This window comes from Gigantopelta aegis, chromosome 3 (genome assembly GCF_016097555.1).
Source record: "Gigantopelta aegis isolate Gae_Host chromosome 3, Gae_host_genome, whole genome shotgun sequence".
In the NCBI taxonomy this organism is placed as follows: domain Eukaryota; kingdom Metazoa; phylum Mollusca; class Gastropoda; order Neomphalida; family Peltospiridae; genus Gigantopelta; species Gigantopelta aegis.
Window position 1 is genome coordinate 12,206,522 of NC_054701.1, and position 27,335 is coordinate 12,233,856.

The window sequence follows — 27,335 nt, forward strand, 5'->3', positions numbered from 1 at the left end:
AACAAACAAACAAACAAACAAACAAAACACATTGTGTGCCTCATCCTATCAACAGACAGCACTATAAAGTAATTTATTGAACAGCCTTAATCTTAAAGCCGCACACCCTAGTTCCATCCAGCGAAAATAAATTATAATTTGGTTAATCTACAAACCTGTAACACACTTAGATCACGTTTTTATCAAATGGAGTGAAAAAGCAGGTTTTATATCGATAAATACCATGGGAATCCCCATGTCCCAATTGCTTGAAATAATTTTGAAAGTTTGTATTCTGATGTCACCGGTAGATGTCGCTCGAAGCACAACAATGCCTACGTCACGACAAATTTCACAGACTTAGGGTGCGTTCTTTTCACCTCTCCTGGACATGTTCCAACTGTTCTGTCCTGGTTGTATCCCCTCTCCAGATATCGTAGGACTTAGCAAAATTATTGGTTTTAAGGGTTTGTAACGTTTTGTATTGAGATACTTACTTGTCTGAACTTTATTGTTACTGAAAATGTTCACGAACTGTGAAGAAAAATCTCACAAATGAACAACAACAAATCGGATGTTGATTGCGCGAACCGTGCACGAGAAAACAAACCGAACCAAAATGATAACGGTCACGTGGTATACCAACGTCTGTGACATTGAAATGGAAATATCCCGTCTAAAAATAGATTAGACCTTGTCTGCTCAACGGTTTTTTCTCAAACGTGCGTCCGTTTTTCAGAAATACGAAAAATGCATTTTGTGGTATTACAAACACCAGGATTACCAGGATTACCAAAAAACACTTCAGGTGAATGGAAATGTATATTCTAAATAATAAACGGTAAGTAAAGTGCAATTTTATTTGTGAAAAATGGGTTTAATAGCGAAAAACAACGCCGTAATGGTTAACAACTAGCCGTAACTAGGGTGTGTCCCTTTAATACATAAATAATGCACTACACACGTAACAATTTCTCATGATACGAAGATAATTATTTTTACATATGACAGGTTTATTCCAGCAGTTCAGTAGAATAATGTTTCCAAATACTGATCTACGTAACAGTATATAAAATTATAATAGAAATGATAACACCAATTATGTACTATTAATATAGCACAAGTAGTAAACATTTTCTCATTATATGTGAAAAACACAACAACAAAAAACCCACCCAAAACATAAAAAATATATATGATATTAAAAGTCGAGATCACTGAATATCCGTAATATAGGAAATAAATTATCAATAGTATGGATATTTAAAAGAATTATTAACTGATGTAGCACTTGGACTGTATGCTGTATTCACTCTCTGATTATTGAAATGCGGCTCTACGACATGATCAACACGTGTTGCCAACATAGAAAGATGGTACAAATGTGTTGCATCGATCTTTGTTCAGTCGCCACACCATTTCGTATGGGTAGGGCACTTCCGGTTGTGAAGCCTGGTCCAGCTGAGTCATCTGTGAAAATACAGGACAAAGTAAACATAACATTGTGAGCTGCGATACACTGAGGATAATCCAAAGAACAAAGTAAACATGACATTGTCAGCTGTGATACACTGAGGATAATCCACAGAACAAAGTAAACCTGACATTGTCAGCTGTGATACACTGCGGATAATCCACAGAACAAAGTAAACATAACATTGTCAGCTGTGATACACTGAGGATAATCCACAGAACAAAGTAAACCTAACATTGTCAGCTGTGATACACTGAGGATAATCCACAGGACAAAGTAAACATGACATTGTCAGCTGTGATACACTGAGGATAATCCACAGAACAAAGTAAACATGACACGGTGAGCTGCGATACACTGAGGATAATCCACAGAACAAAGTAAACATGACATTGTCAGCTGTGATACACTGAGGATAATCCACAGAACAAAGTAAACATGACACGGTGAGCTGCGATACACTGAGGATAATCCACAGAACAAAGTAAACATGACACGGTGAGCTGCGATACACTGAGGATAATCCACAGAACAAAGTAAACATGACACGGTGAGCTGTGATACACTGAGGATAATCCACAGAACAAAGTAAACATGACATTGTGAGCTATGATACACTAAGGATAATCCACAGAACAAAGTAAACATGACATTGTGAGCTGTGATACACTGAGGATAATCCACGATCTACAAGTTATAAAGTTGATGTCGTGAGTCATTTTCAGTTATCAGTTTATCACGATCGAATAAAATGATTGCTATGTTCGATATGAACAATATTGCAAGCTTATTTCAGAAAATGTTCTTCAGGACGTTTGTATGTTTGTTAAATTCGTTTTTTTGTTTATATTATCCTATTTTATTACAAATAGGTAAGCAGGCACGGCGGAGCAGGGTGGGGCTATATAATTCTGAATCAAAACTATTACTGGTAGTAAATCTTAAAGCAGAGATGAATGCAGGGAATTGCATTTCAGGACATCTAGTTTTCAATATTTTACGGGAGAGCATACCACCGAACCCATTAGAAAATTAGTTTTGCACTCTCGATCTCAGTCAAGCCCCTCCCCACAATGTCTACTTGCTTCCGCTATGCCTGGTAAGGCGTATGATGCTCTAGAATCCAGCTTTAAATTGCCCATTACTAGCTGTGTGTTACAGAGGATACGTATTATCAAAAATTATGTATAATCCCACATTTTCAGGTAATATGTGTAATATCTAATTCTTAAAAAATTTATATATATATACATACATTATATTATATATATATATATATATATATATATATATATATATATATATATATATATATATATGACAGGCATACCTCCTCGTGTGTGAGCTTCCAGCCATTAGCGGCGCCCATATTGTCATCCAGCTGGTCAAGAGTTCGGGCACCGATCACCACCGAGGACACGACGTCCTTCTGAAGCAGCCACCTCAGAGCTACCTGGGCCACCGACTTACCTGTAAGATAATAACAGGTAAATAAACACCTCAGAGCTACCTGGGCCACCGACTTACCTGTAAGATAATAACAGGTAAATAAACACCTCAGAGCTACCTGGGCCACCGACTTACCTGTAAGATAATAACAGGTAAATAAACACCTCAGAGCTACCTGGGCCACCGACTTACCTGTAAGATAATAACAGGTAAATAAACACCTCAGAGCTACCTGGGCCACCGACTTACCTGTAAGACAAGGTAAATAAACAGAGCTACCTGGGCCAATACCTGTAAGACAATAACTAAACACCTCAGAGCCACCTGGGCCACCGACTTACCTGTAAGACAATAACAGGTAAATAAACACCTCAGAGCCACCTGGGCCACCGACTTACCTGTAAGACAATAACAGGTAAATAAACACCTCAGAGCCACCTGGGCCACCGACGTACCTGTAAGACAATAACAGGTAAATAAACACATCAGAGCCACCTGGACCACCGACTTACCTGTAAGATAATAACAGGTCAATAATCACAGCAGAGCCACCTGGACCACCGACTTACCTGTAAGATAATAACAGGTCAATAAACACCTCTGAGCCACCTGGGCCACCGACTTACCTGTAAGATAATAACAGGTCAATAAACACCTCAGAGCCACCTGGGCCACCGACTTACCTGTAAGATAATAACAGGTCAATAAACACCTCTGAGCGACCTGGGCCACCGACTTACCTGTAAGATAATAACAGGTAAATAAACACCTCAGAGCCACCTGGGTCACCGACTTACCTGTAAGATAATAACAGGTAAATAAACACCTCAGAGCCACCTGGGCCACCGACTTACCTGTAAGATAATAACAGGTAAATAAACACCTCAGAGCCACCTGGGCCACCGACTGACCTGTAAGATAATAACAGGTAAATAAACACCTCAGAGCCACCTGGGCCACCGACTTACATGTAAGATAATAGCTCAGTGGTCTAGTGGATAAGCTGCTGGACAATCAAGCTGACGACAATGGTTCAAAGCCTGTCAGAGCTGGTTCACACATTAATTCATCTTTCTCATGTATCACCGTCTGACTACGATTCTCATTATCTTAATATAAAACACTTTTCAATTTCTCCCACGATTTCAATCTGTTTCGACCCTTTCTGTCAGTTTCCTCTGACTCTGTCTTCTAAGCTGTCCACACCATCGGCTACCTGTCTCAACTTCCTCCACTGGTGCAGTTTCTGTGTACTTCCATGCACCCACCTGGCATCCTCGTCCTCTGCCGCTAATAAAGCTGGTCTCACCCATGGCACTAACTAACTACCGCCGATAGTAGGGGAGCATAGTAGGTAGTTAAAAGTGTCTCTTAACAATGCCAGAAGTCACTACTGAACACTCTCCGAAGTGGTCAGACTAAGCCCACAGATAAAAGCTGATGGGGAATGACAGGTGTGTGACACAGATAGCCACAAAAGACAAGCACATGCCGCGGTTGGAGAAGACTGGGATGTGGAGGTGGACAGCGAAAGGAGTTGAAAGATAGGAGGGGTTGCCAAATAGGGAAGAAATGAGATGGAGTTCAAAGGAGTAAAAGGAAAGGGGGCAGTGGGATTAAAAAAAAAAATGAAAATATAAAAAATAAATAAGCAACTCAGAGCTACCTGGGCCACCGACTTACCTATACGATAATAACAGACTTGTCTGTGAAAAATAACTTACACAATTAAACAACAATCCAGCTTGTAAAACGATAACTGTAGTAATTACACAACAGACCTGCTTGTAAAAAATATCCCACACAATCTGTACTGTAATATAACAATATATGTCCCATACCGGGCCCAGCACATCTACTAAGTTCAAGGACCATAACTCTGCCAATCATTGATAAATTTCAAATTTGACTGGGTTATGACGCTTGAATAAATTACACAACAGACTTGCTTGTAAAACAATACCAGCCTTGGTGGTGCAGTGGTTAAGCCATCGGACTACAGGCTGGTAGGTACAGGGTTCGCAGTCCGGTACCGGCTCCAACCCAGCGCGAGTTCTTAATGGCTCAACGGGTAGCCACTACACCCTCTTCTCTCTCACTTACCACTAACCATCTAATCACTAACCCACTGTCCTGGACAGAGAACCCAGATAGCTGAGGTGTGTGCCCAAGACAGCGTGCCTGAACCTTAATTGGATATAAGCACGAAAATAAGTTGAAATGAAATGAAATGTAAAACAATGACTGAAATATACTTTGTCAAAAAAGAAACGCATAGGTGATTGGGAAAGAAGAAAAGTGTTTGATTTTACAAAATATAGTTTTTTTGTACAATGTTGCTGAATGACCATGTTTGTTAATGTTTCTAGAATGAGACAGCATGCCCAAATGCACCCTAAAACAATTTTAGCGCACGTGCGACAATTACAGGAAATCGGCGTGAAATGGTCAGATTTTGGAGAATACACGTGAAACTCGGGGAAAAGATTGTAGTAGTGTTAAAGCTACAATGCTCGCAATGATGCCTCATTTCCATTTCGACGTAGACGAGTTACAAGATGCCAAGACTAAACCTGCCGAATGGAAATATTGCAATAGGCCGCCTCCAGTTAGGTGAATCGCAGTCAGCAGTCGCACGCCACAGTAACGTCCATCAGAGCACCATTCCACGTCTCTGGGGCAGGTACCAGCAGTTTCAATCAGCTGAAGACCGGCCCACAAGTGGAATTCCTCGCATAACAACTGCAGCACAAAATCGCTACATCCGGGTTCTGCATTTGCGTCACCGAACTGCCACAGCAACGAACACTGCTGGACGCATACTTGGTTTGAGAAGGGTGTCTGCACAAACCATTCGGAACCTACTTCGAGAAGCTGGTTTACGGGCTAGGAGACCGTATGTTGGCCCCGTCCTGCGACGTCAACATCGACATTTAGGTGTTCGCCGGTGCACGAATGTACAGGGGTGGAACTTGGGAAACTGGCGGCGAGTATGGTTCTGCGACGAGTACAGTTTCCTTCTACAGCGACGTGATGGACGACAACGTGTTTACAGACGCCGCAATGAATGTTTTGCCAACAATTGCATCGCCCAAGTTGACAGATTCGGTGGAGGGAGTGTTATGATGTGGGGAGCCCTCTCATACACCAGCAGAAATGAATTTGTGTTCGTACAAGGCAACCTGACAGCTGTACGCTTCCGGGATGAAATTCTTCGGCGTCACATGCTTCCCATTCTGGATCGACAGAGAGAACTCTTTCAGCAGGACAATGCCAGGCCGCACACGGCACGTGTAACAACGGATTTCCTACAGAATGAGAACATTAATGTGCTGCCATAGCCATCAATGTCGCCAGATCTCAACCCCATTGAACATCTATGGGATGAACTGGACAGACGTGTACGCCAGCGTGACTCAGCCTCGGACGCTTCCGCAACTGTCACATGCACTGCAGGAAGAATGGGCTAGGATTCCACGTGCCCGGATTCAGAGACTCATTCAGTCTATGCCAAGGAGACGTCGCGCAGTGATTGCTGCTGCTGGTGGCCACACAAGGTACTGATTTCAGCGCCCTTGTGCGACGCTGTTTGGTGACGAAAACGCCCCCACTGCCGTCAGTCAATAGCAAGAACATTGTCACATACTCATGTCAAATTTGACTGTGATACGATCATAAATAACGAAATTATGCCACTTTGTATTAAAGAGATAATTCCATGAATATTTCGCCAATGCGTTTCTTTTTTGACAGAGTCTAATTACACAACAGACTTAATTGCTTGAACATAACCGAGAAGATTATACAATAACAGCTAATTGTACAATAAAAACATGCTTGTAGGACGTGTAAGATGTGTTCAACATTAACAGAGATAATTATACACTAACAAACATAAACATACATAACGTGTAATATCATGTGATATAAGAATGCATTATCCATATGCTATTCTCCATCCAATATATATGCACTATTTATCAAATGTTATTGATTTGTATATGAAGTGTATGCCTGTCAGCAGGGCGGCTTAAAGCTAATAATGTATACTTTGACTAGATACATTCTACAATTAAATACTTGTCTAATTATGGCAGTAGGTCAGACAGCTTTACAATAATAGGCTTCCCAACAGCAATGAGAAATAATAACACGTGCTACACCACCAGTACCAGTGAAAAAGCATTCTGAGAAGACTGCTAAAGCAATACATAACCCCGACTGGGGACAACACATTTTCGTATCTCTTAAGTTCCAGGACAATAACTCTGTCAAAAAATAGGTAAATCACCATGAAAGTCAAACTTGATCTGTAACAGTACATGATAAAGCTATACACAAAATGTCAGCTCAATATCTTGAAGCATTGTGAAAAACATTCTGGAAAAATAATTGTCGTATCTCCAAAGTTCATGGGCCATAATTAAAGCTACACTAAAGCTACTAAAGCTACACTCAAAATTTCAGCTCAAGATCATAAGGAATTGTAAAAAAACACACCCGGAAAACTATCTGTGTGACAGACGGAAGGGCAGACGGACGGACGGACGGACGGATAGGCAAAGAGACAGACAGACAGACAGACAGAAGGACGAATATGAATCCTATAGTCTCCTTCCGGCTCCGGTTGGACTTGCAGAGGACTAATAACTAGACCTACAACTACTAGTGAGTTAAAAATAAAGATTTTCTCACCGTGCTTAGTTGCACAACTCTTCATAACGTCCAGTGTGTTCCAGACCCTGTCTTGAGCGGACACCTGCCCCCATGCCGGACACGCCTGGGTGGCTCTCTTGGGTTCGTCCTGCATAACCCAGCCAATACGACCCTCTGACGGCTTGGTGTCTCGTTGGTATTTGCCAGACAACAAACCCCTACATAATATATAAACGATCAACAGTGCAGGCGTTTTATGGGCCCAAAGGTAAATATAAAAAGAGTACCGGTTAGGTACATGATACGCCAGTCAGTAGTTTGATGGAAAACCATAGATATTAATGAATATGCAGGGGCGTCGGAAGCGGTACGGCTGGTACGGCCATGGCTGTACCACTTTTTTGGCCAGGAACGTTTTTCGCTCTTCCTATGGCTCGCATAGTACAGATCTCATCATATACATTGCGTTCACGGCCGTACCAACGTTTAATTGCTTCCGACGCCCCTGATATGTTACGAGTATAATTCAATTTTAATTATGTGACATTTTTGAATAGGATGGATGAACAGTTTGTTTTTGCCCAACTACCGATGATATTGTATCCATTGGAGAAGGTGCTGTCTGATTAATGAAGTTATTGTTCTTTATTAGAAAGGAAAATTTTGTTTAGCTATGATGTTCAGAATATAAACAGATTATTTGATTTATTTGTGTCCCAGTGACCAGTCAATTGTATGTGACACACCACCATCCCAAGTTGTTCCTACATGTGAAGTTTGACAGTCCTGTGTGCATCTGTATTCAAGACATAGTCCGGACAAGGATTTACTGTTATGTGCAGTATACCGTGAAAAGTAGGTGACAGTGACCTAGTAATAGTACGCGACACACCGCCATCCCAAGTTGTTCCTACATATGAAGTTAGATGGTTCGGTATGCATCTGTATGCAAGATAAAAAATCTGTATGCAAGATATGCAACAACAAAAAAACAACCTTAACAGACGTACGTACGTACGTACGGGGCCATACCATAATACGACCCATCATAGACGGGCGTATAAAAAGGTGATGGACAAAAAAAGAGGTGTGATTGGGGAGGCTCCACCCCTGTGTACGCCAGTGATTACAGTTGCTATGCTATATCTTCTTTATTATAGTTCGTTTTTTTTTCTTCGTTTTTTTCTGGTTGGGTTCATACTCTTTGAATTTGGAAATAACAATAATCAGAAGCAGAACCTGCTCTAAAATCTTAGGCTGAATACTAATTCAAAGAAATCTCTTTAGGTGCGGCAATAGAACCGCAAAGTAAATATGAAAATGTCTACATAGGCTGAGGCAACTCCATGAAAAACAATATTGACACTTGCTTCCAGATTTCCGTAAAATTAATGACGAAGTTAATCATTGAGTAATACAGGGGCGTTAGTAGTATAATTTGTACGTAGCGGGGACAACAATGGGAATACAATGGGTACGCCTCCAGTACAATGGATATGCACCTCCGATACAATGGGTCCCCACTCCAGTACAATGGATACGTCCCCTATTGTTCTCTCTTAGTACAATGGAGACATCTCCTATTGTTCTTTCTTAGTATAATGGTGACGTCTCTGATTGTTGACATTATTACAATAGATATGCACCTATTGTTCGCCGGTATAATGGATGTCAGATACCTATTTTTACGATGAACTAGTTTCGAGTTTTATTTATAGATACTACGAAATACGTGGTGAAACTGTTTACTTTGAATCGTGGATGGTTTTTAATGATTTATTTATAAATACGTGGAAAAGCAGGTTTTATTTATAGTTGTGTACTTGAAATGTAAATATTAAGCTGTCTGGTTTCATTTTAATATGACGATAATACCGTTCCAATTTTTTTTTCTCGAATATCATCTAATTAAATTAAATTTCAGTTAAAACGTTAGACCGACGTCAAATTTCCTGTTAAAACTGACAAAAATAAGAGTCGTAAACTTCTAAATAACTGATAATGTTACATGTGCAATTTACTTTAGAGCGCATCATTACGTTAGCAGAACGTAAGTAAATATTGTTTAGCTGTAAGAACGTGTGTCTTTTTTATATGTTTTGTGTCGTTTAAGAAATGAACAGTCAAGATATACTACGACCATGTGATAAAGTTGTTAAAGCAATATTGGTTTCAACAAACAGTTTGTTGAAAAGTCGGTGAGCGATCCACGAACATCAGTGAATGGGGTATATGATACGTGAACGTTTACTTTGGTGGCTATAAAGCAAACATTTGATGTGAACACAGTGTGTGTGTACTGCTTGATTTGTCTGGCCATGTCAGAACGTACAATGCAATGGCGATAATCTAGGGTCCGTGTGTGTGTGATTTCTTTTTTATAAATGGAAACAAGCTGTCTACTGCGATTTTTTAATCATGTAAAATATGTTTTTACATGCTGTATTGTATGTGAGAAAAAACCCCCACCAAGTACCATTAAATCAAATTTATATACAATACCGTACAGAAAGTACATTACAATGGATAAAATGTTTTATTTAACACATTTGGTGAAGGACCACAGAAACCTACTGTCGCCATTTCATAGCCTACCCTTTAATATATATATATATATATATATATATATATATATATATGTGTGTGTGTGTGTGTGTGTGTGTGTGTGTGTGTGTGTGTGTGTGTGTGTGTGTGTGTGTGTGTGTGTTCATAATAGTTTACACAAAAAAAAGAGTTTTTAAGCCAGAGCAGATAGGATTATATAGATAGGCGAGGTACTGGGCGGATGTATTTACACCCAGCAGCTAGTATAAAGCTGCCTGTTGCATATAATAATCTTCATTTGTGTAAATGCATTTGAGATGAGCAAACAGTACTCTTGGATCATTGTGGCGTACCCCCGTGGTGAATCGGAGCGAGTGTTATCGGAGGGTTCGCAGTGGTATAAAAGCAAGCTGAAGCTATTGAGTCACTCAAACGTGTCGCACATGGTGTCGACATTCCAGACTGCTGGGGTGGCCCGTACTATTTCATAGTAAGGAGATCTGCTTGCGTTGTGAATTATGACAGACTTAATTAATGAAATTTTGAGTTACTTGAAACTTTTCAATGATGCATGTATCAAACCGAGACGGGCTTTGTTGATTCACGCATCACTCGCACAATCCAAGGCGTTGATGGAAGTGGATTAAATATGTTCAGGCTTCAGTTGAACAAAATTCATCATGGGATCAACATCATGCCCTGAGTGTGGGAACAGTTTTTCCAGACATGATAATATGCAAAGGCACCGGAGACAGATGCACCGGCCAGACACCCCTCCTCCACCTCCTCCTCAATTACCTCCATATACTCCTCCTCCTCCTCAAAGGTCTTTGTCAGCGACACAGTTAGCAACTTCAGGATTACCAGCTGAACAATATGGAGAGCCTTTCAAATTTACTATTCCGTCTAATGCTGGTTTTGTGGGCCCAAGTGGATGTGGGAAAACTATGTTTATGTATCAAATACTGCAAAAAGGACTCGTCAAGCCGACACCTAACAACATCATATGGTGTTACAGAGAGTGGCAGCCGCTTTACAACACTATTCGTGAAAGAATGCCCCAAGTGCAGTTTGAGAAAGGTATCCCCTACAACTTACAGGACGACAATTTCTTTAATGCACGCAACAACAATGTTTTAATTCTGGATGATCATATGCCCGAGGCCAAGGATGACAAACGCATCTCTCAGTTATTTACAAAAACTTCACATCACAAGAATGTAACTAATTTTCTTCTGTTACAAAACTTGTTTCCAAGAGGCAAGGAGTCACGTGATATTGCTCTCAACTCTCACTACGTGACTTTGTTCAATTCACCCATTGACAGACAGCAAGTGAACTTGTTTGCGAGAAGAATTTACCCCAGTAATAGTGATCGTTTTATGTCAGTTTATGAGACTGCTGTTCAGAAACCTTACGGCAATCTCACGATCGATTTGCGACCATCAACTCACGAGAATAACAGACTTAAACCCAATATTTTAGACATTCCAGCACGGATCCAACAACTGCAGTCCACTCAACCCACAGACCACGGAATTAAGCATTACAGTAATACTTTAAAAGACGTTTCTTCGCCGCCCGACAGTCAGATTCCTTCAGATACCCGAGCCGTAGACACTGTTAAATCATTTTCTGAAACCGGTAGCAATTTGGGACAAGAGGAATATACTGACGAAGACTTGGGCGAATCCAGTGACGAAACAGGTTCATTTATTATGGCTACTGCTTGTACCGATTGTGGCATTTTGTTTGGTAATATGACTGACTTACAACGCCATATTAAAACGTGGTGTCCTAAGAACGAATTGGTACAACCCCGAAAACGCACCAAATACCATGATGAAGACACCAACAGTCATGACATTTTTAACTCGCAGAAAGGAGACGGAAAACACATGTTTGATAAACTAGATCATGATCTGACTATAGAATGGCAGAATGTCGGCTTACAACGTGTGTGGGGTCGTGTTCGTGCAAACCATCTAGAAGACATGAAACTCAGACGTAAGAAATATCAACAGCAAGGAAAGACACAAGAGTGGATAGAGAGAAAACTAGCGCGACTGTGGGAACATGAATTAGTCAAAACACTGATTGTTATCACTGAATTTACAAAGTATTTTTCAAAAGCACCTTTGTTTCGATTTATATTCGATAGTTTAAACAAAACAGATCCTAACACAGATCACACAGTGATAAAGGACAAGATCAAGCTACTGTTGAAACCCATCATGAAAGACATTATACCACATGTAGATCTGACAGAAGAAGAAGAAAGCGAGTCGGAATCTAATCATTCAGATCTTTCTGAAATGAGTGAACCGGAATAGCATACTTAAGTTTAGTCTATACATTTTTATGTTCACAGTTACATAGACCATTGGCCAGTCCGGACATTAAAAACAGCATGGTTGTCAATAGGAAGCGACCAAAACTCATTCACATAATCAAGTCAAATTCGGTAATGGTAAAGAATGGAAAGAAGAAACCAGTTGTTTTGTTTCTGAAGAGACAGGCAGACCTTGGTCCACCCGGGAAGAAATTCCTTTAAAACATATGACCGAAGTGAACGTTTGTAAATGCACAGGATTAGATGTAACATGTATTTTTCGCTGTTGTTTATTTTATAAATGTAATAAATTGTATGTACTACTAATCCAATAAAGTACATTTGTTCATGATATTGAATGAATTGTTATTTTGTCATTGAATACAGATACTAAGAGTAATGGAAATAAGTACATTTAAAAAGGATAACTGGGAAACAAAGTTGTGGTGGACTTACGATTTTGTGTGTGTGTGTGTGTGTGTGTGTGTGTGTGTGTGTGTGTGTATATATATATATATTCTAACAACACCACTAGAGAACATTGGTTTATTAATTATTAACCATTGTTTTTCATTAGCAACACTGGATCTTTTAGATGTAGGTTCTCACAAACAGTAAAGCACGTGTATGTCAAAGCCTTTGATATACCAGTTGTGATTTACTGGTTGGGACGGAGTAACAGCAATCAGCTAAATGGATCCACCGAGCAACGCAAGCACCTCAAGCGAACATAAACCCAAATGAGCTATGTATTCATGCTTGTATATGGCAAACAAATAGAAAGTCCAGCTATAAGAAGTATATTTTCGTAATATGAATTGCTTACACGATCACTTGTGGCTATGAAAACAAAAATTGTAATGTAAGCGACTGACCGCTTTCAAACAGTCATGTCTGACCGAATATTTGTGTTACCTGATAGGATATTTAATCAGTAGCGGTCACACCATGTCACCGCAATAATTGTCGAAACTGTTTATTAGCACAGTATGGCGATCATAAAGGAGGCTAGGTGTTAATGTAAACATTCTGCTATGTGTACAGAGTAGAGATTACACTGCGGTCACACCATGACATTGCAAGCATTTTGAATCTCCTGGCAAACTGTTAGTAGCAAAGCACGGCGATCATATAGGAGGTTGGGTTTTTGTGTACAAAAAAAACAAAAAAAACAAAAAACAAAAAAAAACCCAGCTTAAAACAGACGAACGGAAATATATGTGTTACTTTGAGACAAAAGCTCACTGCATAAATATAATGAACAGCAAAGGGAAATCATCAGTGGTGCAACCTACGTTATTTTGAAATTAACGTATTGTACTTAACAGTAAACTATTTTGAAATTAACGTATTGTACTTATCAGTAAACTATTTTATAGCAATGAGAATACTGGTGCGTTTAATGTGCTGTTCAGTATATTTGTTAAAAAGAGGAAATAAATAACAAAACAAATTATATACTCTTCAAAAAAAGAAACGCAAAAGGGTACAAATGGGTTATAACTCCGATTTTATGTTTCCTACCGGTTCATGCTTTGTGAATATAAGGTCATTGCATGTCCCAAACACATTCCCACGGTTACATTCGATAAAACGCAGCTACTGTACAATAAAGTTCCAAAATGTGAATATTCGCAAAAACGCAGCCACGTGCAAACCATGTCACCACTGCACGTGCGTTGTCTGCACGTGCAACATGAACACCGACAGTATAAAAGTGCAGGGTGTTCGCTTGCCTGGCCTCTGTATCTGGCCGACAGTTGACAATCCAGGACATGCCACGTCTCAGTGAACCACAGAGAAACAATGCCATCGGCCGACTAGACGCAGGCGAATCCAGAACGGCCGTTGCCAGGGCATTCCATGTGTCCCCAAGCACCATCTCCAGACTGTGGGACCGTTACCAGCAACATGGATCAACACGTGACCTCCCTAGATCCGGTCGACCACGGGTCACTACCCCCGGGCAGGACCGCTACATCCGGGTACGCCACCTTCGGGAACGATTGACTACTGCCACCTCCACAGCCGCAGCAATACCAGGTTTGCGCAGGATATCCGACCAGACCGTACGGAACCGCCTACGTGAGGTAGGAATTCGTGCCAGACGTCCAGTTCGAGGTGTCATCTTAACACCACAACACCGTCGACTCCGACTGCAGTGGTGCCAGATTCATCGACAATGGCCTCAACTGCGATGGAGACAGGTGTGGTTCAGTGACGAGTCCCGATTTCTGCTCCGACGTCATGATGGAAGATGTCGCGTGTATAGGCGTCGTGGTGAACGTTATGCGGCAAACTGCGTGCAGGAAGTGGACAGATTCGGCGGGGGTAGTGTCATGGTGTGGGCAGCCATCTCACACACTGGCAGAACTGACCTGGTCCACGTGCAGGGCAACCTGAATGCACAGGGCTACATTGACCAGATCCTCCGGCCACACATCGTTCCAGTTATGGCCAACGCCAACGCAGTGTTCCAACATGACAACGCCAGGCGTCACACAGCACGTCTCACAACGGCTTTCCTACAGAACAACAACGTTAATGTCCTTCCTTGGCCATCGATATCACCGGATTTGAACCCAATTGAGCATCTATGGGACGAGTTGGACCGACGCCTCCGACAGCGACAACCACGGCCCCAGACCCTGCCCGAGCTGGCAGCAGCCTTGCAGGCCGAGTGGGCCACCATCCCCCGGGACGTCATCCGTACTCTGGTTGCTTCAATGGGCAGGCGGTGCCAGGCAGTTGTCAACACACGCGGAGGCCACACCCGGTATTGACTCCAGATGACCTTGACCTTGGTGGTGTGTCCTATCACTTACTCACAATGGACTAGAGTGAATTGTGAACAATCCTGCAACATTTGGTAATTATCGGACTCACCATTCAATAATTAAATCAATTCTCCAAATGTTACGACAATGTGGTTTTGCGTTTCTTCTTTTGAAGAGTATATTTTTGGTACAAACCCCATATTAATGTAGAATGTAAAAATGATGTGCTTTGGATATCTAAATTCAAAGTGTTTGGAATTCAGTAATGTGTTTTGGAATACCCATTCAGTAATGTGTTTTGGAATACCCTTTCACTAATGTGTTTTAGGGATATCTGTTCAGTAATGTGTTTTAGGATACCTGTTCAGAAATGTGGTTTGGAATACTGACTTGTGATAGTGTTTTGTTCGGATACCTATTCAGAAAAGTGTTTATTTTGGAATTATTACTTCTCTGCTTTCGAGTAAACAATTATAATAAAATACCTGAGTAAACACCCCTTGATAATGGTAATGTCTCACAACATAGAAACAGTAATAACATGACAACGTACATATTTTTCGCATCAATATGTAGTGAGTCGCATGGAATACACGATTGCGTACAGTAATGTGGTTTGGAATACCCATTCAGTAATGTGTTTTAGGATATCTGTTCAGTAATGCGTTTTAGGATACCTGTTCAGAAATGTGGTTTGGAATACTGACTTGTGATGGTGTTTTGTTCGGATACCTATTCAGAAAAGTGTTTATTTTGGAATTATTACTTCTCTGCTTTCGAGTAAACAACTGTAATAAAACTGGAGTAAACACCTCTTGATAATGGTAAGGCCTCACAACACAGAAACATAATAACATGACAACGTACACATTTTTCACATCAATTTATTAATAATTTACAGCATAATACATATTTGCTGTAGTATACTGTATTATTTATAGTTTACAATATTTAGTGAGTTACATGGCATACACGATTGCGTACAGTATCTAAAGTATTTACATATAAAACTGCATACAAATACATCATTCTGTAATTTATCTTCACTGAACTGATTCACAATTTCGTTCATTATCAGTTCAGTTTTACATTTCTGTAGCAGGTAATACAAACAATAAAATCCACACATTCTGCTATTTATCTTTTGAAGGGATTTGCTATTGTAAACATAAGATGTATAATGTTTCCTTAAATATTCTACAAACATTATATTGTAATGCTCGGGTGGTTTCCCGAAACTATCGAAAAACTCCGCTTTGTCTTTGTTAAAATAGAACGCCACCCAGTGTTTGCCGGGAAGGTGAGATGGGTCCGTGTTTACAATACACCCCCAGGGTCTCCCCCATGTCAAGCGTGGTAGTGTATCGCTCGAGTAAACACCGACAATACGTGAACGTAGATCTGGGTCACAATTGATCGCACATTGCATTTGTATACCATTCATGATTTTATTTAACAAACACGTTCCTGGTCTGATCGATTTCAATCAAGCTAGGAAATTCCCCATACACAATGCAACTGACTGTGTTTTTCAGTGCTGATTTAAACTGTACTTCTAACCGTAAATTACCACTCTTAATTAAGCTTAAATAATCAGAGTCCACAAACACAGGTTCTAGACTGAACACAAACAATCCATGACCCAAAACAAATTCGGATCTTTTAATGTAATTTCCACTGTCTTGACCCCATCTGTTGACTCCCTCGAATAAATTCACGTAGGCGCTTATGTCTTCGGCTTCTACTGGTCTACCTGGTATGCTCACACCGTCCAAATACAAAGACACAGTTTTCACAAATGAACTCTGGAAGTTGAAAGGGTTCTTTGTATATGATCCAGTCACACCATCACCGTTTACAAACCCAACAACTAGTCTACCCGGACAATGTGACTGATACACGTTGTCCCACATGTAACTTTGTTGAGAAAATGGAATACTACTCATTTTAACTTCGGTTTTAGTGAATGGATAAAGGGCGTTGGATTTTTCAAACAGCTTGTTGTGAGTCAGAATCAGGGCACTGTTCATTTTCAGTTTACATATCTTGAAATAGATATCTTGCAACTCGATCATGTATTCCTGACCAGTCTTGCCGGACATCAGACAAAAAGGAACGGAACTCCGAAATAGCTTTATAGTAATATCCACGCCATTCACCAGATATCTACCTATGTTAAAAATATCTTCGCATAGTGCACCTTCCATGGTAATTGTTTTACTGTTTGCGATGAATGCTCCTCTGTTGAGTAATCCAGAATTAGCACCGGTAATGGGATCTGTGCTTTCAATGTCTGTTTGTACCTCCCCTTTGTCTTTGTAAAATAACTGTGACTGAAGTTGAGACTGTTTATCATCCGCTCCATAATTCAGTAAGGTTTCAATAATTGCTTTGTAGGGATTGTGATTGTTTGCTGAACTCACCAACTGACCTTGTAAGTACACAGCGACTTGCGACCACAGAGCTTGCATGAATAGGTTTACCGGACCCACGTGTTCATCTTTATCCAGAACTGTCCCATCAGAGTGGCTCGCTTTCAGCTTTACATGCAAACGACTACGTTTCAAATCTACGTAGTCGCTTCCACTGTTTGCAATTTGGAATTCTACTGGGGACGAATCTGTAATTTGACTGATGGGCCTGCAGTCTACGTAGTAATGTTGAAACACACTCGTTTGGTATGGGGGCATAGTAAACAGGTCCAAGGCACTTGGTAACCCTTCCACAAAGTCTTTGTCTGTGAGCAGCGACATACTGTTTGTTGTTGTTTATACAAATATATCTTTTTCACTAACAGCTGATTTGTACTTCAATGCTGGAACTCGTTTTTTTTTTTTTATGATGTGTCAGGCGACTGACTTTTTTGGTTCTGACGATTCGATCAGTAGATTTACGTTTTATAGCCTTTGTACGTTTCTGTTCAGCTTCAGCACGTTCTACGACATCTTGCGTCTGTGACGTCACTTCTATTATAGACTTGTTTTTGTTCTTGTCATCGTTACTGTTAACATGGTTCGGTACAATGGGAATCATGTAAGAAAACCACTTATCCTTATAATTACCAACACCAGATCCCACTTGCTTATTCGAATGAACAACATTCTTTGTTCCTTTTTCGAAATACCGTAACCATTTATTCACATCAGGCACATACAGTTTTCGATCCATAGTAATTTACTCTAGAAATGGATAACGTCGCAACAGTAGTGTCACACTCGTTGTCTCTTTAATAAATGAAATTGGATCGCCTGATGCTGCTGGCATGTTCCACAGCGTGTTAAACTCATACCGAGGACCGTCGCGTAAATCGACACGTCTCAGCAGTGGAACCAAAGCATCCCCCACTAGACTGCTGCCGCACAAATTACACAACACATCTACTTGCAAATCGTTCATACTTTGAATATCAGTTTCTCCAAAATTCAAATCCACAAGAGACACAATCCATACACCTTCAAACGTTAACCTCTGATTTAACTTTACTCGAAAATGATAGGGGTTGTTGTCAGGAAACACTGATTTAGAGCCAGTACTCTTCAATATAATGTACTTCTCCATGTCTCACGCAGTTTTCAGTTCTCCTTCTTCTACGTACGAATCGAAGCTAGGTGGCCACCCTAACCACCGAACCAAATAGTACACTTTTCCCTTTTCCTTCTTCTTTTTTAACACTTTTTCGATTTTCCATAGAATGTCTTGATTCTTATTAACTTTCTGAAGTTCGGCTGTGTAAAATATACCTTTCAGCACTTCGTCATGAAAATCACGCAGTCTGTACACTGGAATACCCTGTCGTCTACTTCTAGAATGTACTTTAAACAACTCTTCTGTCCACCTCAAATCCTGCTCCTTTGTGAATGATTTACGCAAATAGCTGATTCTCGTTAAATCACCCACTTTAAATACAAATTTTGCTAATGGTTTCTTTACTTTAAGTTTCTTAACCATGGGCTCGACGTACAGATGTCGCCACACTTTAATTTCATTCGTTTTATTTACATCAGCCGGTGCCCAATGTCCCAGAGACGAGTGTACTGTATTGTTATAATTATGCACTAGATCTGCTAAAACGTCTATGTATTTTTGTGTATTGTTGTAAGACGTATACCGAGCGACAAGCGAACGTAAAATCCTTATGTACCTCTCAACATAGTTACTTTTGATATCTTCATTCTGCGTGACAATCAGTTTAATGTTTTCTTTTGACAGAAACTCTTTGAACACTCCAGCGAACTCGGTACCTTTGTCCACCCGAACTTTCTTGGGTATTCGACCGTCTTTTAAAACAGTTTTGAAACCGTCTAATACTGTCTCCGGTCTTTTGTTAACTAGTGGTATGGCCCACGCATATCTTGATAGAATGTCAATAGCTATAAGCAGATACCTAACTGCATTATTAACCTTTGAATGACGACTAACATCCATCAAATCCATATCAAACATATCATCTTTTTGTTAACACGAACACGGAGACGCTTGAATGATCGAGTAACCGGCTTGTGCAAACTGTATGCATCGTTGTCATTCATCCATTGTGTTACCGTACTCAACTTATAGTTTTCTAAACCACGTCTTTTCAAAGCGTCGTGAAACTTCTTCGGACCATAGAAAGCTCCAGTGTCTCTCGGTTTTGTATAATATTTTTCAAGTTCGTTCTTGTCACGTTCATTCTTTTCAGTGTTAGGTTTCACTCTGAACGACATCACTGAACTGACTTAATGTATTCTGTGACGTTAATTTATATCTACGCACATGTTCACTTTTCAAATCTATCTTCCAAACGCAGCATGTTCAATACTTGATATTTTAGTATTTCCATCCATTCAACAGTTTTAATATTAATATCCAGATAGTCTTTGCATTGGTACTGACACAAAATAAAACCTGGGGTTTCTGAAACATCAGGATCATCAAAAACAAGACGTAACCACCTGGCACTGACGTCGATTTCGTTCAGTTCAGTTAATGCTATCGGAAAGTAGCGTTTAATCATATCATCGTGGGACAATGTTTTACAAGTATGAGTTCTTTCCTCATCAAACATGCATCCCATACACATTTCCTTAGAAAGTCGCTGAATTAGTTTACATATCTCAATCGCATAACTCAGTGATAACCAATTCTCTAAATGTATTCTGTTCTCAAAATCATCCACTTCATCCACGAGAACACGAGATGGTCGTATTTTCCTAGTAATTATTCGCTTGGTACTGTTAGTCGAATCACAGAAGGAACTTTTAGCATCCATAACGCACTCCGTACGACTCTCAAACCAGTGGTTAGATTTTCTTACTATTGTTTCATCAAAACTGTATTCGCATCTTAAAACATATTTCCAACTGAAGTAGACAGCTTTTTTCTTATCGTTAGTGTCCATCTTCTAACGCAGTTGTTACAGATAATGATTAAAATACACTTTTCTTTATGTTATAACACATATTCAAATGCATTCGTTAAAAGACAAGTTGTTATTGGATAATGCTAACAAATGAAACTGGTTTCAACTGGTTTGCTATTCAAAAGAGTATTTCAACATATATCTCTAAAATAACACCTTTCAAAAACACCCACTTTTCAAAGGAGGTCATTGTACTCATTGTCCTCGTTACACCTTCAACAAAAGTAACCCGGTTTCCTACGTATTTCGTAGCGTCTATAATAAGCCTCGGAACTCAGTCAACGTTACAATAGACTCAGAACTCGGTCAAACCTAACAACAGACGCGTGTCACCTAGTGTACCACCGAACAATAGGTGCATATCTATTGTAATAATGTCAACAATCAGAGACGTCACCATTATACTAAGAAAGAACAATAGGAGATGTCTCCATTGTACTAAGAGAGAACAATAGGGGACGTATCCATTGTACTGGAGTGGGGACCCATTGTATCGGAGGTGCATATCCATTGTACTGGAGGCGTACCCATTGTATTCCCATTGTTGTCCCCGCTACGTACAAATTATACTACTGGCGTTGCCTGGGTGGGTTCGATGGTGAACCTAGCGGACCCTTTTGTTTATAATTCCCTTGGATACCTATATGAATAACCTAATATTAAATCCACCATATAATTTTGACAATAACATTTTATAAATTAGGAAACACTATCAATTAAAATTGTAGTAACTGATACAGATAGACTAAGTTCAGCATACCCCTTAAGAGGACTCCATGGCAGAACGCCAATTCCATTTTGCTTGCAGACTTGAAAAACTTCAAACTCACACTCGCGTACAGCAAGACTGTATTGTTGCTTAAAAATAAATTATGGTTTAGTTTGATCTTTATACGCGATTAATGACTGTACATTAGCATTATTGTATTCATTCAGGTATAAACAACAACAACAACAACAACAACATTGCCCTCAAAACAAAACAACAACAACAAAACAAAACGAACAAAAGCCAAACAACAACAACAACAAAATACAATCACCCAACCGCTGTGCATACATTTGAACATTATGTGTAGCCTTAAATATGTTTGTAGTATTTTTTATATAAATATATATTTTTATAAAAATCGTTGTTTTGTGTTTTGGCATTTTAGTCCAGACCCGTACGCAGGATTTTTAATGGGTGGGTGTGAATTGCTCGTGATGGGACCAATCAACATAAAAATAACCCCTCAAAACAACAACGATTACGTAACGTTATTTAAATTTAATAGAGAAAAGTGGACCTTTAGTAATTTGGGGGGGGGGGGGGGGGGGGGCGGTGCGTACGGGCCTGTAGTATTCTATATGTATTGGTAACGTCATTGAAAAATAGTGCATTCACGTGACACACAAATGGTTCAAATTTGGTAACCTACTTCATCTTCTTTAGTTTGTCTCTGCATTCTCTTTAGACCGAATATTTCTGTGTGTTTAAAACCATATTTTATATATTAAAAAGAAATTATTTTCACAGTTAATATAAATCTCGTATTCTTTTGTACAGAAAGAACTAAGGGGCTGTGTTAGAAGCTATAACCGGAAACAAAAATATTACGCTTGATTTTCTCACCTATTCACGCTATTTCGCTCATATTAGGGCAGAAACCAATTAGGAAATTCTTTTTGCTTGCAAATAATTCCCTATCTACATAAATTGCATTAGTGATACGTTCATTAAGTCATAAAACGCTGACACAAACCAAACAGGAAACGTGAAAACACCCCAATCGAAGCCAATATCCAATGAAACCAAACCGATTATTTGAACGTCTCACCTGTAGACTAACACAGGGATTAAATCCCATCTTCTCGGTGAGATCCACTATCTTCTGAAGCTGCCAACCCACCACGTTACTGGCTCCCACATAGCGAACCTTCCCACAACGCACCAGGTCGTCGAGCGTGCGCAGTGTCTCCTCGATAGGGGTCGCGTCATCCCAGAGGTGCATCTGTCAGCAACAGAAATAATTAATGTTTGTTTAATGACACGTAAGTTCATTTTCATTTTAAATTATTGGTATTTAATTTCTAACATATGTTTATTTCCACTTTATCCAGATAGAAAGAACAGAAATCCACTGAAGTATGAAAACATCATATGTACTCGGGAGCGTTCAGCCATTGAAATAAGACATTACAAATCATTACTGAAAGTCACATTGTAGGAACTCGTCTTTCCCATAATTGTGATGGATAACATGTACCTGGTAGAGATCAACATAATCAGTTTTGAGTCGTTCCAGACTTCCCTCCAGCGCGTGCACGATATGTCGTCTGCTCAGGCCTCGATTGTCAACACGTACTGGTTTCTCCTGACCTCGCACTTTGGTGGCGACCACGAAATCGTCTCTTGATTGTCTGGAATAGACGATTAATGAATGAATGAATAAATGAATAAATGAATGAATGAATGAATGTTTAACGACACCCCAGCACGAAAAATACATCGGCTATTGGGTGTCAAATTATGGTAAATGCAAAACATTAAATGATGAACCACATCAATATAAAAATTCAATAGTCAAATAAAAACACAGTGTAAAGAACTGTTCAAAAATACAAATATTACAGATAGGTAATATTAAAATTTAGACTAAAAGTCAGTATCTCGAAGAAATTGTAATACAACTTCTGACCAAATATATCTTTTCGAGTGTCTTTAAGATGCTTACACTCCACCAAAATGTGGCGCACCGTTACATTGAGGTGGAGGATCTTTCTTCAAGATAAATTAATGGGTCAAAGACGATTAATGAGTACAGGATTTACGTTTTGATTAAAACTGTCCAAGTTAAGTTTCACCTATATGCGTAAAGTTTTAAAACCTCTAAACGCAATAACAAAACACACACAACAGCAATTAAATACCAGAACATTTGTAGTCAACTTGAGGTATTTTTGTTTCTCCTGTTTTTATCCCTAACTGACGTACCCAACAGGTTTAATATGCTTTCATGTACCAGTGATCGTGATCAATAATAATTCACATTCACTCATAGAACAAGACAGGACTTTGTAATACATGTTGTGCAACGGAAGGAAGGAAATATTTTATTTAACGACGCACTCAACACATTTTATTTAAGGACCACACAGACTCTGAGAGAGGAAACCCGCTGTCGCCACTTCATGGGCTACTCTTTTCGATTAGCAACAAGGGATCTTTTATATGCACCATCCCACAAACATGATAGCATATACCACGGCCTTTAATATATCAGTCGTGGTGCACTGGCTGTAGCGAAAATTAGCCCAATGGGCCCATCCACGGGGATCGATCCCACACCGACCGCGCATCCAGCGAGCGCTTTACCACTAGGCTACGTCCCGCCTTGTTGTGTAACGATGGATGATATAATCGGGGGAAGACCAGCCTTGTATTTCTCTATGTTTCGCTGTACATATGCATTATAAATATAACTATATACGTGACATATATACTGACAAAAGTACATATTGTTTAGAGTTAATGTTGTACTTACTTAGACAGCCATGACCCTATGATATTTTCTGACAAGCCGTCAGAGTAGACGTTTGCCGTATCCAAGACGTTGCCACCCCACTGGACGTAGCGGTCTATAACTTTGTGTGACGATTCCTCGTCGCACTGCCCAGGTAAACCTGCCTGGAAATAGTCCACACATTAAACACGGGCGTCTTCTGCCTGTCTAGACTAAACGTCTAATGCTAACAGTCAAATATACTACATTGAGGATATTATCGTGTTCAGCTCGGTAGAGCCTTCGATGTTTGCTAATTTTGCAAAATGTTGCATTTACATAAATTTAAGATCAATAATAAATAAACATTTCATGATTGAGCACCCGTCACCTCACAATAAATCGCCTACCCATATCAAAGTTAAAGTTTGTTTTGTTTAACGACACCACTACAGCACAATGATTGATTAATCAACAAACATTTGTTAATTCTGACTCCTAGTCATCAGAGGAAACCCGCTACATTTTTCCTAATGCAGCAAGGGATATTTATAATATGCATTTCCCCACAGACTGGAAAGCACACACCACGGCAGTTTATCAATTGTGGTGCACCGAGGTGGTTTGATACGGCGACGCAAGCACCTGAAGCGAGGACTCAACCGACTGAACCAAATCCCCCCCCCCCCCCCCCCCCCCCCCCCACACACACCCAATCCCTCATATCACTTCATATATCCTTACTACGGGCCTGTTTTAGCCCACTTCCTCTTTTCCATTCCTTGGAATGTCCATCTTGTTTTATCCAGTATGTTCATGTCGACCTAACCCACTCTGTTATCCGTGACAGTGTCATGTCTCTGATGGCCACCCCTTGCCTTGTGTACCTAGCTAGAAAATACACTATATTACAGGACTACAAAACAAATATTCCCGAAAACCGTGTTTACCTGAACGTAGGTCTATAATAATGTGATATGTGTGGTATCAGTGGTACAGGTTCCTGCAATCAAGTTGATAAATCAACATTTGTGTTAACACACCAAGTATAAGAAACGATATTAACCCTTTTTCTGGACACATACCCATGTACAGGAAATTACACAGGGAGAGAGGAAATCCGCTGTCGCCACTACACGAGCTACTCTTTTCAATTAGCAGCAAGGGATCTTTTATATGCACCATCCCACAGACAGGGTAGTACATTCCACGCCTTTGATATACCAGTCGTGGTGCACTAGCTGGAGCGGGAAATAGCCCAATGGGCCTACCGACGGAGATCGATCCTACAACGACCGCTGTACCACTAGGCTACTCATATAAATAAAGCTGAAATGCAACATCTATCGACCTGTAAAGTGGAGGATTTTTAATAGTGTCATGTCACATGTGCTATACATCTAGAGTCTGATGTGAATAGAAAATAGGCGACAGTCCTATATATATTATACCAATTAATATACATTTGTTATGAATAAACTCCTTCACTATTTCAATGCCTTCAATTCGCCCTTTAAAATATTCACCTAACAGACTATCCAGGGATGGGGCCGTTCAACACCAATTATGTAACGCAAAATCTGGCATATAATATAGGCCTACCCACTTCCCTCTTATAATATTGGTTTACTAATACTGGGCCATTGGACGTCAAACACTTTGCAACTCTGACAATATAAGAGAGGAAACCCACTAATTGTTTTCATTAGTAGCAAAGGATCTTTTATATGCTCTTCCCCACCGACAGGGCAGTACCTCAGGCGATCGCTAGATCCCGCCCACTTGTAATGCTAAGGCCACCCTCCTAAAGTTACGCAACGTTTGTCAATAACCCCACCGATTTCCCTGGCATAGTGACCTAATTTGACCAATATTATCTATTTTTTTGTATTTGTGTTTGCTTCTGGGATCGACTCCTGTCAGTGGGCCCATTGGGCTATTTCTCCTTCGAGCCAGTGCACAACGACTGGTATATCAAAATACGTGCTATCCTGTCTGTGGGATGGTGGATATAAAAGACCCCTTGCAACTAATGGAAAAATGTAGCGGGTTTCCGCTCTAAGACTATATGTCAAAATTATCAAACGTTTGACATCCAATAGCCTATGATTAATAAATCAGTGTGCTCTAGTGGTGCCGTCAAACAAAACAAACTTTAATTTAATTTTTGTGTTTGTTTGTATTGACAATGCATACTAGATCATCTGTTGAAGAAACAACTGCAATGCCTGGCTGCATTTTACTTTTAAAATACAAACTCTGGATAATACCTCCTCCCTCATAACATTTTGTAGCGCATCATATTTTAACACCTCATTCCCGTGAAGCGTTACTTCAGTTTTGAACGGTCCCAATCATATCTCATTATGGTTCGCAGTTTCTGGATTGGAGCCGGTACCGGACTGCGAACCATGTACCTACCAGCCTGTAGTCCGATGGCTTAACCACTGCGTCACCAAGTCAAACAATGCCAAAGGGCTGTTAATGGAAAGAGTTCGACCAGTACACCCTCTATATCAAAGGCTTTAAGACTAACACTAACCCTAACCTTAAAACTAAACTTAACCATTGAAGGAGGTGGGGTGGGTGGGTACGGGTCGAACTCATGCTAAAGGGGAAATATATGATGACACTTCAAAAGTACTGTAGTTTTCATTCATCGTTGATGTCCGACATACACTTAGTAAGAATGATTGCTTAACTCTACATTCGGAGTTTATCGTGAACTATAATAAGTGTTGTTATTATTTATTTCATATTTCCAACACGCACCCCAAAAAGGCCCCTCGGAAAGGATTTATGAATCAGCTGAAGTATTTATCGAATGTTATGACAATATTTTGCAACATTAAAATTTCAAAAACACTCACCGATGCTACTCCAAATGTCATGCATCCCAAAGTGAGGTTGGACACCTTCAGGCCAGAACGCCCGAGGTAATTGTACGCAACTTTAGATTCTTCGGCCACGGTATTCATAGTTGATTTTACACCGGCGTCACGCATTAAAATGTTACCTGTGACAGGTCGGTACAGGAAGGGAAAGATATCTCGTCGTAATATATGCTATCATTGGTTAGAAGTTGTCTGACTAACCTGGGACGAGGCTTTTAGACGTGATTAGTTATTAAATATTTATATACCATTGTTTTACTTGAAGAGGTTGAATTAACTGTTCTCTCTTTACGGCAGATGTTCGTTTAGGTAACGTGTTGCATACCTAACTATACATGTATATTTGA

General features: G+C 40.0%; 1 protein-coding gene across 1 annotated transcript; it reads right to left on the reverse strand.

Moving 5' to 3' along the window:
- Nucleotides 1-812: 812 nt before the first annotated feature.
- LOC121367528 (1-deoxyxylulose-5-phosphate synthase YajO-like) lies at nucleotides 813-27,085 on the reverse strand. Its single transcript, XM_041491755.1, has 8 exons — nucleotides 26,965-27,085; nucleotides 24,137-24,279; nucleotides 22,859-23,012; nucleotides 22,430-22,603; nucleotides 21,370-21,467; nucleotides 7,598-7,776; nucleotides 2,784-2,923; nucleotides 813-1,449 (listed from the first exon to the last, which is right to left on the reverse strand). The coding sequence occupies exons 1-8, from the start codon at nucleotides 27,070-27,072 to the stop codon at nucleotides 1,327-1,329; spliced, it is 1,119 nt and encodes a 372-aa protein (XP_041347689.1). The 5' UTR covers nucleotides 27,073-27,085; the 3' UTR covers nucleotides 813-1,326.
- Between the last annotated feature and the right edge of the window lie 250 nt (nucleotides 27,086-27,335).